Here is a 16,288-nt window from a genome sequence, read left to right on the forward strand (position 1 = left end):
ATATCTATGTCTGTATTTATATATATTATATATGTGTGTGTGTGTGTGTAGATATATATATATATATATATATATATATATATATGTATGTATGTATGTAAAATATGTATAAAATTTGTAACTGAAAGATCATAATGATTAAGTTATGATATGATTATCAGTGTACTAACATTACCCAGTAACGGGACAGACAAACCACAAGCACTTTTTTAGGGGGACAGGCCTCCTGCACCTTCCAGCAGCAACCCACCTCTATCCCCCTTTTAATTATATATATACTAACTCCAAGATTGCATAGTCTGTTGAGGAAGAATACTGCCTTTTCTGGGAAATGTCATTCTCTCCCACCGGTTGACTGTTGCTGTTGATCTAGTAGTTGCTAACATTGTAATCGTTCTATCACAAATACATCCGTCTGTGTGTGTGTGTATGTATATATATATATATATATATATATATGTATATATGTATATATATATATATATATATATATATATATATGTGTGTATATATTTATATATATATATAGATGTGTGTGTGTGTGTGTGTGTGTGTGCACACGCGTGTATACACACACCCACACGCACTATATAAAGGGAAAATAAAGGTTTTGACTCCCTGAAAACAGAGCCAATTTAAGTGCTTAAGAAAAGTCTTGAAAGATAAAGGCAAGTTGTTTTTTTTTTTTTTTTCTCGTTCGTTTTTGGGAAATCAAGTTAGTTTTATTATTTACCTTTGTTATGCATTTATAAAATATTTTCAAAACCTGTTTTGTTTCTGTGCCACATGCTAATCACTTTATCTATTGTATGTTTGTATTAGTGTTCTCAATTCCTTAGGCAGAATACTTGGAAGAGTAGCATACTAGCGGATATACACACATCTCCTGGAAAATGACATTTTCCTTCACTTACAGTATGGCTTTAGATGGAGCCATGGAAAATGTACATCTTTTGCATACTTATTCATTGCATGGCAGGACGGGTGTGCAAAGGGAAACTTACAGACATTTTTAGATTATTCCGTAGACTGTGATAACTTCTCACCCTCTACATGACAATATAGCTTTCCTAATTCATTGGCAATTGGAAGAGTGCGTCGTGTCTCATTTTCCCCATGAATCTCTTTAACTATACTGCCCACTGTTTAATCATTTTAATAAAGGCAGATATGTAAATAATACTAGTGACTTCACTTCACTTCCAAGTTGATAACCAGCATAAAGCAACATACTGGAGAAGTGAACTTACCACATTATTTTGACTTTTGCAATACTGCTGTGTATTGCAAAATGCTAAAGAGCTTCAACATCCTTGCTTAATGCTGACCTGCTGCGAGTCAGCTGCTGCTAAGTGAAAAGGAAAGTATAGTAAGCAAAAGCTGCCAGACAAGACACCCACTTATGTAATTGCACCCCTGTATAGTGTAGTAATACTGCTACCATTCTGGAATTTCCTATAGCTACATGTAGCTCGGAGTATCCCTTTAAAGTGTTGACACAAGTGTAAAAAGAGTCCAAGAAAAATTAGGTGACCTCTGCAGACTTGAACAGTGGCTTGATATTTGAAACAAAAAGCACTTAAGTAGAGTTTTAGCTAGGGTCTTTTTGCACAAGTACTGTGCGTTAAACCTTGCTGTTTGATTGGGATAGGAAAAATTGTACATTGCTCTGAAGAGCTGCAAATTGCTGTTGGACAACACTTCAGCTTGTATTGTTTTCCTTTCTGATATTATCTTTGAGAACCCTGGCTGTGCCCTTTACTGATATTTTTATGCAAGGGCTTTCAGAGTAGGTACTGTTAACAGTATGTATTTTACGTTCTGCCTGTACATTTTTTTTTATTTTGATACCTAGTATAAAATGTTCTTAGCACAATACTTTTATTACATTTTATTTTACTGTCCACTGAATTTGCATGCAAATCCCTCTAAACTGAGAAGAGATAAAATTGTAAATACTTCTTGAAAGCCATATCACAGCCTTAGGCACTATGTACTCTTGCACAAAGTGAACAGAGTATTTGTGTACTCCTTTGATGTGAAGTTGGGCACTTTATTATGAGGTTCAGTAGGCCCATTGCTATGACTGTCAGATTAGCTACTTGACTAATATGTCTGTTTGCTATAGCCACTTATCCGCAAAAGTGAAAACAATTGAACTTAGTTTGACACTATTTTGTATGGGAAAGTTTGTGGGGGTGGTTCTGGATCCTGTTTTGTAAGTCTGTGCAGTCCAATTGTTTGGTAACGAGCCATTCCTTGGATCCAGTGTGGCCTTTAGCCAATGCTCTCATGCCTCAAGCTCCTTCATACTTTCCTATTACCCCTGGTGACCTTCTCCCCCACGTCTCATTTGCTGTCATTGTGACCATTTCTCTTTCTTGGCCTGCAGCTAAATGCTCTAGTTTTTTTTTATGTAATTAATATTTTTCACACTTGAGAATTATTAGAAGTAAAATAGGTTACTGTTCAGTTGTGTAGTTAGTCTCTTTCACCTTCTGAGTGCCACAGCTTCTTAGATGTTAGTTACCTGTGTAACATTTTCTTCCTTTTAATTGTCTCATATCTGTTTGATTGCATTCTATTTGTTCCAGTTGTCCTGTCTTTGTCTGTTAAAATGGATAAGACCTTTAAGAAATGCACAAAATGTGGGCATAAGCTCCCACTTCAAAATGTACATGATTGTGTACTTCATTTAGGTCCTTGGCTCATTGACTATTCTATTTGTAAAGTGTTCAGCCCTCCGCCCCAGCTGACAGGAGAACTTAGTTGATTGTAAAAGGGCATCTTCCTGCTGATTCAGTGGACAAACCTGATAAAACAGAGACAATGACAAATAGATTTTTAAAAAGCAGAGAATCAGGGAACTTTTTCCACCTCCCCTAAGATGGACAGAAAGGGAAGTTCTCACCTGGTACTGAGACGCAAGTCACCAGTTTCAGAGACTATAGTAATCACAGGCAAGTCTCCCACCAAGACCACCCATAGGCATTGTCAGAGTTCAACTTGTCCGGATTTATGGTTTCTAGATCTCCTCCTGCATTATCATTTAAATCAATAACATTCTTTTAGACATGATTCAGTAGCTGATTGGAAACTTATAATGAGGGCGTTTTTTCATGATGCAGAAGAAACCGGCCATAATCCTATACCTTTTTTGTTGCCAGGGAAAATCAGGTTGGCACCCATTAGCTCTTTGCTTTCTATATTAGTGGTATTGGAGCTGGCAATCCACCCAGATCCTGTCTGTGTCGACATTTCTACATTCGACTCACTGAAGTATGGCTCTATCAACCTCAAGTGGGTCTTGGAGCTGACTGTTCGAGTCCTGTGCACGGTCTGTGGTTGCTACTCAGTGGGAGCCATTCTCAATGTCAGGAGCTTCAAAGTTTGAGCCAACAATACTAATCTCCTCCTTAAAGACCTCTGGATCCCTTGTATTGGAGCTTCCCTCCTTGGCCTCACCATGTCTGCCTTGGGAAGGGAAGAGTCTGTGCTGAAGAACGTTTCCTCAGTGCAGATGGACTCTGGCTGTGCCTTCAGGATTAAGAAGAGAGCATCATAGTTTCTTCTTCCCTGATGATTTTGACAGGACTTTCCTCATTGCCAGCTCTACTCCAAGATACACTTCCATCAGCTAGCTGTTCAACCCATTCTTCAACTATCCTAGAGACAGAGCAGAGGTGTACCCTTCAGAGATGAACTGCACCTGAGATCTGACTCCTCTGTGGACTCTTGACTAGTCAAAGACAGAGATCCCTAGGAAGAGAATGTGCAAAAGGAAAGCATGTAAACTAGTCCATTACCTCAGACACTGACTTGGGTGAGAGAGATGGTTCCCCCCATTCCTTTCTTGAAGCAGTCACTTTTGGCGAGGTCTTGGAATTGATGAGGCATAGAAAATAGTGGCTTTCTCACACACCCTGTCAGGATGAGGGTGTGCTGTTCAAGGGATGTGGCTCTGCCCTTTTTACCTCTGTGCAGTCCCCCTGTTGACCATCTCATGGATTTGGTCTCCAGGAGGAAATGTTAGGAGCCCTATACAGTGGAAGCCATTCCACAGAAAACCGATAAGGTGTTACATCGCTTAAGGATAGACAGTTGTTGTCTAAAGGTCCTGTGGTAGACTCTGATTGCTGCAGCCACCACCAAGAAGGCACTGTCAGATGAGTCATCTGCTGTCCATCCCCTAAATATAGTGTCCGGAGTGATTGATAGGATGAGAAAGCACATGTATGCCTCTGGCATGTTCACCTAGAGGGTGTTGAATTACTTGACAGATGTGAACGGATTCCAAAGGGACCTAGCTAAACAAGCAGTGGATACTTTGGGTCAGCCCATGACTTGGAATCTACCATAGTTACAGACTACTTTGAATACCGTGATGAAAATCTTGAACCTCTTCATGCGCCTGTACCATAGTACAGCTGACAAAGCTGTCAAGGTGGCATGCGTTGGCATAGCCCCTTAACACCATGCTTGGCTCTGCCTGTGTGGCTTAATGGAAAACTTCAAGGTGCCCTTTACCAGTGGCCCATTTGGATCCACATTATTTGGGCCAACAGTTGAAGAGAAGTTGGTTAGGTGTGAGCAAGAAGGCAAGACCCACTCTGCCACTGTGGTCTAGAGTACTGTCCAAAATCATTCAGTATGAATTGGAAGGGTTCCATATCCTTGTGGTTTCAGGAATACCCGCGTTAGGTCTGTGACTCCCCCCTGTTATAGGAGTGGCTGATGCAGAGGTGGAATATGTAGATACCAGGTGTGCTAAAAATTGTCTCAAGCTAAGTGCAAAAAAGAGCAGTGTAGAAGTGGTTGGCCAATAAACGCTGTTCACATGTCCTACATTATCAATGGTATTCCTCTTCAAGCAGACACCATCATAACATATTTGGGGACTTGTATGGACAAATGACTTGTTCAGTCATGTTTATACCATAGTCAAAAAATTGCTCTGTCTGGTTAAGTTCATTTCTGAAAGAATGTCCTCAAGATCCAAGAAAGCCATTATACCCACTGTACTCTTTCTTTATTAGCCTTGTCAGACCAATCACTACATTTAGTGCCTCTACTGATGTGCACATATTACTCAAGATTTTTAACCAAGAAAATGTAAGCCTTTAAATCCAGTTATTGCTATTATCACAAGTCTTGTACACAGTAGCCTACTTATGTCTGTTCTTCTGTATCTCTCTCGGTCTCTCTCAATTTAATGCCGTCAGTCTATCTACTGCAACCTTAAAATGGGGTTAGGCAGGACTGGAGCATGCAAGAAACTCAATTGAATCCTGGGAGTACATGTAGACTTCACAGAAAGGACCTTTGCTGAGAATCAAACAGTTGAACTTGTTGCTGAAAGGCAACAGCACTATGGTACTGTGACCCGAATCCAAGATTCTTCCTTTTTCTATTTTAAATTGTAATCAGCATGAAGAGGTGCAAAGAAGATTTTGCCATTATGTTGCCTATAAGTAGTTCAGTTTTCCTTTTTCAGTTTAGTATTAACAGTTATGCTTAAACAAGCATGACTTCTATTGCAATCTTGATAATTTAGGTCTACCTTCCAGTAATCTGTTCTGTTATGTAACTGATCTAACTGTTGGTGTTTCAAAAGTAAGAAATAAAGAACATTTAGATATATTTGAATTGTATTTATTCTTCCTTCTGTATCATATTATCTCCTTTTTTGTGTTTTGTATAACATTTTATGACTGATTGTAAAGTATACCAGATTATTAATGTATAATTGGTTTTCTTTAAGACTCCTGCTACAAGCAGAACAACTTCCTTCTCTGAATCTCGAAACCATGAAGATTCAACTCCAGCCAAGAAGTCAAAACCAGCAGCTCCTCCAGGTATATGGATTGTAACGAGAGAACTTGTACTCTCCTTTTTCTTCTATTGTTACCAATTCCTTTTTGTAAAATTATTGTGAATTCCAACTACTTGAAGGGCTGGCTGTTTGAACTGGTCGCAAGTGGTGCATCATTTCACAAGTGTTCCAGATGTACCAGCAATTTGACAACTCAACTTAGGGTCACCCTTCTTGTTTTTCCAGGTGTGTCGATGCTGTGTTGGCCACTTTTGCAACAGCATTTGGATAGTGACATGTCTTCCACAGCAATGCATGAATACTGAAATAGATTTAAGCTATTGGTTGAGAAGGTGTGTGTCACATGGATTTCAAACTTCATTTTGGTTTTACATAGTACAGTAATATGCCACTACTACTTTTACACAAGAACATGAAGATCTTGGCATTAGCAAAGTAATTCTTAAATTAAAATACTACTGATACTTATAAGAAATGTGTATAGTAAAACAATATTGGTAGTCCAGTAATTTGTTAGTCATAATAAGAATTTTTAAAACATTCCTCTTATGTGACAAAAGGTTAAAATATGTTCCTTCTTTGACTTCACATAGTAGAGGGCTTGGTTTCAGTTAAGTTTCCCAATGTTAATACCATGGTGACATTGGTAGTTTTGCGTGTTTTCTGTAGTAATGAAAATTGCCAAGTGAATCTGAACACTTAGAGTAACTTTGATCATTCTCTCAGAATAAGTACCCTGAAGTTAAAATTCTCATGATCTGCGAATGACAGTAGCACACACCTTTCATAGGTATGACTGACAGCTGACAAATCACGTTACTTCATATTGAATGGGTTTGCATTTAATATATTGAAAAAGTACACATTTGTGAGGGCAGCTTGCATGGTGTTTTGAAGAGCTGCTTTCTAGAAACTTGAAGGAAGACTTAATTTGAAGGTTCCTGTTCTTCCTAATATTGCTAAAAGGGAATGGATTGAGTTTGTCTAGAATGCCTGATGTCTCATTTTGGATCTCTCTGGCTTATTCCTGGTGTGCCCCACACTGTCATTTTAGCTGATGCTGTTAGATTGGTGATTGAATACTGAAGAAGATAAATTGCAGAACTTATGTTTTATGGGTGTTGATGTCCATACTGATTGATTGTTGTAGATATGTAACTTAACATACACTTAAGCAATCCTTTTGATAGCACTTTAAAATGTTATATTTTTTTGGTGAGAGGGGGTATCACTAACAGCTTGCTATTACGAGGATGAATTGGTTGAGTATGGAAGAGGATTGGGACTGAGACAGCTTTTAATGAAATAGAGGAAATCTGGCTTTATGAAAAATCAGCAGTCCAGGAACATGCGTCAGGCAAGGGACCTTTGTCAGGCTTACACAATGCACCATAAAGACTGATTTCTTTTCTTCTAATTTCCTTTTATCAACTTTTAATTATTTGTTCCTTTTCAAGTGCATTAGTCTGTTATTTTTTCTTATATTGTCCACTATATCATTAATGGTCCACAAGGAGTGATTCAGGAGATGTATTTTATTTCTTTGTACATCATCTGCTCCCCCACCTACCACCAAGATTCGGATGGACTACCTTATAACCTGTTATCATGCAACCATATTCTTGGGCACTGCTTGCTTCCTTACCTTGGTCAACTAGCATGCATTTCTTTTTCCAGTCTTCCTTTGGTGCCCCATTCCCAACAGCGCCTACTGTATAAATACGTCATTGCTGAAGAAACCTGCTTAACAGGCCAGGCATTAAGAGTTAATGGGGCTTTAATGACCGTCTTAACTTGGTTTCATGAAGTTCTATTCTTTCTTGTTCCATCCTGTTTTTCCTGGTTAGGATGAGGTGTTAAGTTAAAACTGCATGCACTTCAAGATTCAGGAAGTTGAGGCTTTTTTCTCTCTTTGAATACTGCATAACAGACTTTGTCCTGACTTAATGGAAACAGTCTATTCCATTATCTTTGCTGGCTAAGAGGTGGGATGTTTGTCTGCATACATTTAATGATTCATGCTTAGACTCGTACATGTTCACATTCAGTCATGGAAGTATGGTAGTGAAGGAGGGCCTTTAGTGTCATTAAGATTGAAGCCCTCCATAGGTTGACTTTCATTTTTGTTTAACCTACCACATTAGGAAGGCTTAAATGCTTAGTCTTTCCCTGCTTAGCTAATGCTTCATTTAGCCATTGTTTTCTGAGCCCTGTTTACAATGTATACTGGAATTACTACACCAGTAGGCCTGCTTTGTCTACCTTCCCTTTTTAAAAAATGTGTGATATACTTGGGATTCATTTCCTTTCTGGGGATTATCAGGGAATAAGTTAGCCCTAACTTTGTTAAACACCAGAGAACAGATTTGCCTAGATCTGTGACTGTCGTCTTATTGTATTGAAGTGTTTCTTTGTTTTTTTTTTAATTTATTGTTATACAGACTATGAACGAAAAATAAAGTACAGCGATATTTTTTATTGCTTGCATTGTTTTGTTTTGCTTTTTTTTTACTTTTTAACACTTTGTAGTTTTAGTGAATTTTGCAGAACCTGGATTGTGGAGATAGTATAACATGAAAATGCAAAAATGCAAAAAAGCAGAATAAAACATTCAAACTGAGTGTTCCATTTAGACAAGTACAGCTGCACTTTCCATTCCCCTCCTCTAACTGCATGTTGTATAGTATTTTTTAATGGATCAGCTGTGTGTTGGCCTACTCCTTTTGGTAAGTCATTCCACCAGTTTCACTCACTTCATGGTGAAGTATTTGCTAGTATGTTGGTTGAACTATGACCCCGTTATTTGGTAACTGTACCCCATCCTATCCACCCTGACCTCCCTTTCTGGATTAATCCCATTACACATTTCCTTTAATGTCTTGTATGACCATGTAATGTGCCCACCCAAGCTGTTGTAGCATGTGGGGGGTGTATATCTTTAAAGTTGATAATGCTGCAAGTTGCAGGAAGTTGCTTGTCATGTGATACACTTCTTTCTGAAAGGCAGTTAAAGGAGAAAAAACTCCCAGAGCCTGGTAGTTCTATCCACCCTGTGTTAAAATTGTTGACAAACATTCAGATGCTATGTTGTGCTAAACATGAAGGAATATAGTTGAAGTGAAAATATTTCTTTGAGAGTTTTTTTTTTTTTTTATTTAAAACTATAGAAGTATGATTAGAAGTTGGTAAAAAGGTCCAACTGCAACCAGCAGGAGTTCCATCACTGCAAGGCAGCTTAGCATAAAAAAAAATTAGAAGTTTTTGGATCTATAAATTTGATTTATTCCTCACTGTGAATGGAATAGTCATAAGCCTAAAAAATGTACATTGTGCCACATTTATGCATGTACCTAAGGAAGAAGGTTTAGATGTGTTTAATGTGTTTAATACTTGTTTACCTTTCTTGAGGAAGAGAAGGTCTGAATAGCGGCAGTTAGAGAGGAGATCAGGAATTATTGTTGTAAGGCTGGAAGAAATTTCATGGTTGTTTTCCATTCTTCCTTAAATGGACTTTGGGTCCTATAGAGACTTTACTGAGCTAAAGAATAAAATCAAAGAACTTAAATTTGTTGAGTTATATGACTAAGTAGTAACGGATAGAATAGCAGATGTAAGAAATAGATTATTAAGAGAAACAGGTCTGACCTTATCAAAAGTTCTAGATGCCTACAGAATGAGTGAAATACAGATACAAACAGAAGAAATGGCAGTGTGTATGATAAACATGATCTCTGATAAAAATGTAAAAAAGTGATGTGAATAGTTTGTAACAGTAATGGTGGTTGTAAAGAAAGTACTGTGCACAGGATGTATGGCACATATGAAATTAAAATACTGTGTTGGATACGGTTATAAACATGGGAGGAAGAAGTGTCCTATGTTTCATCCACTCTGTAGAAGCTGTATTAGAAATAATAAGTTTACTGAGATATATAAAAGGAAAGTCAAATGTGTTAAAAACGTGCATGTTGTTGACCAGAAGTATGAAAACAAGCTTTTTTACTGACACTGTTAAAATTTGAAAAGTGAACTCCAGTGTATCAGAAGCCATGAGATGACAAGGCAAATTAAGAAATGCTGAGAATTAGTAAAATGTTGAATTTAAAGTAGAAATGGATGTTTGATGCAACACAACATATGTAATAAATCTAAAAATGTATTTAAAGCAGTGGGACCAAAATGCACAGTATGTAAAGCTCTGTGCTTAACATATTCAGGACACAGTAAAGGCAAGGGATCAAAATATACTGTAATGAAAAATCGTACAAGATCTTGTTTCAATTTGTTGCACTCAATTTTGTGTCATTTGGCTTCTGAGAAAGCAAAATTAGTTTAAAGGTAAAGGGTGAATGTGTAGAAGTTCAGAAACATTCACACTAACACACGATCATCTCTTACAACTATTCTGATTTATTCAGTCTTGCAATGTTTGGCAGAAAGAATATGTTGTGATGTTATTCCAGTGATACATGTGCCAAGAAAAGAACCATTAACTCTCCAGAGTAGAATTAAGCAGAAATGGACGGGACTGGAAAAATGAGATATTATTAAACAGGTTAGAGCCAGTTGAATAAAGCAGCTAAAGATTTGCATTTGTACCGATCTCTAATGTGTGATCTAAAGAGAGCATTGCTCTTTACTTAAAAATAAATCATGTCAGCAATGCCAGATGCCAAGTTCTTTTCAGTATTAGATGCAGATAAGGAATTATGGCATTTAAAGGTAGATGAAGAAAGCTCCACATTTTGCTTGCCTAAAAGGTATAGATTATGTACAAGTCTGTCTGATATTTTATCAAAACTATAGATATTGCAAAATTCTATTGCACAAGTAGTTGATGGCTTGGAAGGTGTTTCTGTTTGTATAGGCAAAAGAAAATTTTGACAGGAAACTACTACTACTTTTGGCTTTTTCCTGGTTAGGGGTCGCCACAGCAGATCACCTGTCTGCTCATGATTGGCAGTGGAGTTTTCAAGTTAATTAAAAAGCAGTTGTAAAATAAGGGACAAGTCTGAAATGCGTTTGTTATATTGGAACAACAGAGGGACTGAAGCTCTATAGAGAAAACGTTAAAGCATCTTTGCAAACGCTAAGGCCAGAAGACATAAAAGTGTTTACTCTAGAGAAGTATGATCTGAAAGTGAACTACTGACTAGACAAGAAATTGCATGATACAAATAGCATGAGGAATTTAGAGAAACTAGAAATTCTTTAGGCAGATTCTGCAGATGTACCGAGACTGATTCAGAAATACAGTTAGTGAGTAAAGTTATGAGAAGTTGGTCTAAGCAAAATTCATCCATAAGGAAAGAAATTGTGTTTTCTTTCAAGTAAAAAAGGTTGTGTTCAAGGTTTAATGGTCAGACTTGACAGAATAATAGTTTTCAGTCAACTCCAAATTCAAATATTTGAAACACATCGCAGCTGGGAAGAGTAACATGCAAAGATAGAGCAAGAGTTAAAGGTGACTGGCCAGGAATGCCAGCTCTTTTAGAACAGATAATACATAGTTGTACATAATGTTTACAGCAGCAATCCAAAGCAAGTAATGGTAATGTACCCATTGCCATGTCATGCAGGAACTGAAGTGGGCACAGATTTGTTTGTTTATGGAAAGTCTGTATTAATATTCCAAGTACGCTGGAGTCAAAGTGACCAACATAGGAAGTCCATGGAGTGAGTAGTACATTGTATCTGCTGTTTATTGCGCATCCTGGCAAACATCCAGGTGTTGCCACATTATAGCATTGCTCCAAGAGAGGCTTGTAGGTTAATTATGATGGGAGTAGCATAAAGTAGTGTAGGGATCATAGGAAGTCACTAGGCTAATGACCCTAGGGCCTTTACAAGTCTTGCCAAGTTTTACCCTTATTTCCATGATCAGCACCAATTGCCCCTGTCTAAGAGGGACACGGGTGGAACCCCCTGGGTGAATTTATGGTTACCTTTCCAATTGTCCGGATTGCATTTGAAGAGGACCAATGAGGTGCTCTGTTTTACATGAAGTGGGAGTCCATTCCAAAGGTGTGTTAACCTCTGGGAGACAAATCTCTCCCTCCAACAAGTTCTGTTAATGTCACATACCAGGTTAAGGTCTTTAGCGGGAGTAACCCATGTACCATTTGACTTGCAGATAGGCAGCATTTCCAATAAAGCAGGGTCAAAGATTGCCTTGTATGCAAGGCATAGATTGCCTCTGAGTAGTTTGTATGAAACGGAATAAAGTGACAGTGATTTCAGACAAGCCACATACGACAGATGCTGAAGACCTTGAATTTTCCTTGTGAGGAACCTTTGGGGTCTCTGCAATTGCTGCAGGTGCTTGGAAAGGTACATACCAAAAGGGGCTGTACTCTGTTATTGTCCTAATGAGGGAGGCGTACAGAGAGGTCATTTTTTCTGGATGCAATGCCCTTACTTATGAGATGAGCAATATAGAATGCCTTTCTTATAACTCTGGAGACATGGTAATCAAAGGTAACGTTACTGTCAACCTGTGTGTCCAGGTCTCTCACCACTGAGTGCATACTTAGGTTGGTGTTATTGATGTGTTAGCTAGCAGGCACACTGCACTACTGAAAGTGATGATGATACATTTTTTGTATTGAGTTTAAGGACATGACTTTGGTAGCAATCATTTGTTTGCATAAGACCCTTTTGTAGGATGTGGACATTGTTTGAAGATTCTGTGACTGCTCCCTTTTTGCAGTCATCAGCAAACTGGCAGCCACAGAACTTTAGATGTGTGTCCTATCTCATTGTCATTCTTACTAGGTTGGGTTTGGATCCGATCCTCGAGGTCTTCCACTAGCTTTTGGCTAAACCCTATCCCGTCATGCACTACGAGAGCTCCCCAGATCTCGTTTGCTAAACAAGATCGGGTGCTCTTCCTATTGACTTTGGCTAAGTAGATTTCTTCTTACTTCATACTTTTGGACAATTGTTTCTTGTTGTTTTTCTTTTCTGCAAATAACTTAATTCTTATTTCTGCATGTTTCTGTGGTTATACTGTTGTTGGCCGTCATTTTTCCATTAGGCCTTTTCTCCCTATCCCAGCTTTCACTTTAAATAGTTTTGTCTTTTACCTTTGTATTATCTTTTTTTAAAGTCAGCTCATTTAAATTAGAGGACTGCGTTTCCCTTAGCCTGTTTAAATTAAAGGGCTTCCCCCTTTTCACCCCTTAGCCCGTTTAAGTTAAAGAGCCGTGCCATCCTTTTCTCTTTCTCCTAAACAACTGTTGGTTAGTTAATGTTCTTATTTAAAAAAAAAAAAAAAAAAAAAAGAAATAGTGTGTGTGTGTGTATATGTATGTGTGTGTATATATGTATGTGTGTATATATATGTATGTGTGTGTATATATATATATATATATATATATATATATATGTATGTGTGTATATATATAGATAGATAGATATAGATAGATATAGATATAGATATATAGATATATAGATATATATATATATATATATATATATATATATATAGATAGATATCTATATATACATATAGATATATAGGTCTATTTCATTTCATTGAAACTCAAATGACTGGGACCAATTCACTGAAAGCTCACTTCACTGAAAACTCATTTCACTGAAACTCATTTCGTTGAAAGTTTTATATAACCTTTTCCCCACTGTAGTGCAATCCTGGAGTTAGTATGTATAGTAAGGGGTGACGCAGTGGTTAACATTGTCACCTCACAGCAAGAGGTTCTTCGGTTCGATTCTCGGCTGGGGTGCCTTCTGTGTGGAGTTTGCATGTTCTCCCTGTGTTCGCATGGGTTTCCTCCGGGTACTCCGGTTTCCTCCCACATTCCAAAGATATGCATCTGGAGCATTTCTCCCCAGGCCTCTGCTGAAAACAGGCTCTGTGAAACCTAGTCGGACTTTCCCGGTCAACAAATGATAAAAATAAAAAATAAAAGGGGGCGTGGGTGCACAGCCCCCGACTTAGTTTGGTTATATGTTGCCTTCTGGAAAGCGTTATTCATTGCACTTATAAGTATCCATCTGTGTGATTTAAAATGTGTACAGTATGTGGGGGCCTATGCCACCCCACACACCCTCTTACTATGTATACTAACTCCAGGATCGCACTACAGTGGGGAAAAGGCCATATATAACTTTCAACGAAATGAGTTTTCAATGAAGTGAGCTTTCAGTGAAATGGTCACAGGAAACTGACTTTCAGTGAAATGAGTTTTCAATGAAATGAAGTAGACACATATATATATATATATATATTTATATATTCTGATTGTTAGCTGCTGTTTTGTTGTTTATCTTGTTGTTAGAATGTCTTCCAAAGATTCAAAACCCTCTGGGTTTAAAAAATATGAGAAGTGCGGACAAAAAATGTCCCTTACTGATAGGCATACTTATTTGTGTGTACTGTTTAGGAGGTGTACATCTCCAGGAGTCCTGTTCAATCTGTCACTTTCAGTCACAGGGTTCTTTTGGAGAGAAAGAGTAAGCTGATTCTTAGAGGTCTGTTGAAAACCCCCTTCTCTGAAGCAATACAAGAGGGTCCAGGTTCTTCTAAGCCTGACAATATCCATCAAAATCAGACAAGTCTGGGAAGAGATCTTCCTCTTTCAGTGCTCCGACCTTCTAAAAAGATTTCCAAAGTTTCCTCTCCAGTTCCTAAAGCTGTGTGATCCGAGAGGCCTGCTTCTTCGGCTCCATCAGTTTCAGTGCTGGTGGAGTTTCAGTTGTGGAGCCGGTCCCCTGACTGGGAACCGGTATCCCCTACTCTCCGGTCACCTTTGCTCCAGCCTTCCAAATCCCCCACCACCTCGACTCGGTCTTCCAGGAGCCTGTCTGAAGATGACGTGGATTGAGTGGTGCAGAGGCTAAGGACACCGGCACTTGACAAGTTATCGGATACAACCCCAGGGGTTGATCCAACCGATTTCTCCCCTTCTGTATCAATTCCGCCTCTGGATCCGACCTCGGAGCCAGAATGTCTGGAGCTGATATTGGTGTAACCGAGACCTATCTCAAGATCTTTGGATCTGAACATTGCTCCAACATCATCTGCTCCATTGGAACTTGAGTCTAGGAGCTGATGCTCACCAGTCTGGGTCCAGGGAGGGGAGTTAGTTCGGACAGTTGTCTGATCCGAGCTTGCCTTTCTGGGCATCTGCTCGGGTGAGCTCGGCTACTGCCTCAGCCTTGGAGATGTCCTGCTTGGTTCCAGGCATTTCCTCCAGTTCATTGTAGCCGGGGGGTTTCTTGGTCAGTGGCAGGGGGCTTTTGAGGTGATGAGAGTGCTGACTACACAGGCAGCTCCACTCTCATCTGTGCACATTCTTCCCCTAAAGCCACCGGTGTCTGCCTCTACACCCTTGCATCCACAGAGACGCGGAGATCCTAGGCCTCCGGATGCTCCACAGGGTGCCCCCCTCTCTTCTGAAACCTCTCCAGAGTACTCCTCTGAAGAGGTCCCTCGGAAGAGGTTATGCAAGAGGAAGCATTTAGACTCCCAGGAGGAGTCCATCACTTCAGATACGGCCCACGATGAAGCTGAAGGGTCTCCACTGTCACCTCCTGATGACGATTACTTTGGAGACCTATTAGAAATACTTAAACAGAGAGGCGGCTGGAAGTCCACCAACCCTTCAGCAGAGGAGTCTGTGTACTTGAAGGCTTTTGGATCTCACCCTTCCTCCACTTGGGAGTCTCCGCCTTTTGACGAACTTATGGACTTGGTTTTTTGAAATGCATGGGAGTCTCCAGATTCAATGGAACCTGTTCCTCTGAGGCCAAATAAGTTCATCACTTCACCATCAGACAAAAATTTCTTAACTAAAGGAGTCCCAGTAGATGCTATGGTGGTGGCGGCAGTCACCCAGAAGGAACCATCAGAGACGTCTTCTGTCCATCCACCGAACAAGAAGTTTCACATGATGGATAGATATGGAAAGTGCATGTTTTCTTCAGCAACGTTTGCTCTTAGATCGCTGAATTACTTGACTCCCTTTACCAGACTACAGAGAGAGCTCCTGAAGGATCTAGGAGATACCCTCCAAGGTTCAGTAGCTGAAGGGGTGTCAGAAAGTTTCCTCTCCGCTCTCTACTTTAAATTCAGTGGTCAACTCCTCCATGAGACGGACTTCTTATGCAGTGGATGGAGTGAGCAGAGCAGCGGGTTCAGGAATTTCTCTAAGGTGACATTCTTGGATGCGCTTGTGTGACTTTGCAGAGCCCCTTAAATCTTCCTTTGTGAATGCCCCGTTCGATGGCTTGTGTCTGTTCTGGCCTAAAGTCAAGGACACACTAACCAGGTGTGAACAAGAAGGAAATACGGCCTGCTGTAGGAGTCAACTTTTCCCTACCTAACAGACCTTATCCCAAAGGTCAAAAAGGAAGTGGGAAAATGGTTTCAAAAATCCCAGAGAGCTTTCCAGGACACACGCGGTGATTCTTTCCCCTGGGCAGTGGGGGAAG

At 39.4% G+C, this 16,288-nt stretch overlaps 1 protein-coding gene across 1 annotated transcript in view; it reads left to right on the top strand.

The window, feature by feature from the left end:
- The window catches only part of ACLY (ATP citrate lyase), a gene marked incomplete at its 5' end in the record, with an annotated part of 1,378,630 nt that overhangs the window by 606,263 nt on the left and 756,079 nt on the right, over nucleotides 1–16,288 (top strand). The window contains 1 exon segment of the mRNA XM_044054761.1: nucleotides 5,762–5,855. Within this exon segment, the coding sequence (XP_043910696.1) occupies nucleotides 5,762–5,855 (94 nt within the window).

The sequence above is a fragment of the Protopterus annectens genome, chromosome 13.part0 (genome assembly GCF_019279795.1).
Source record: "Protopterus annectens isolate FY-2018-M chromosome 13.part0, PAN1.0, whole genome shotgun sequence".
NCBI lineage: Eukaryota > Metazoa > Chordata > Ceratodontiformes > Protopteridae > Protopterus > Protopterus annectens.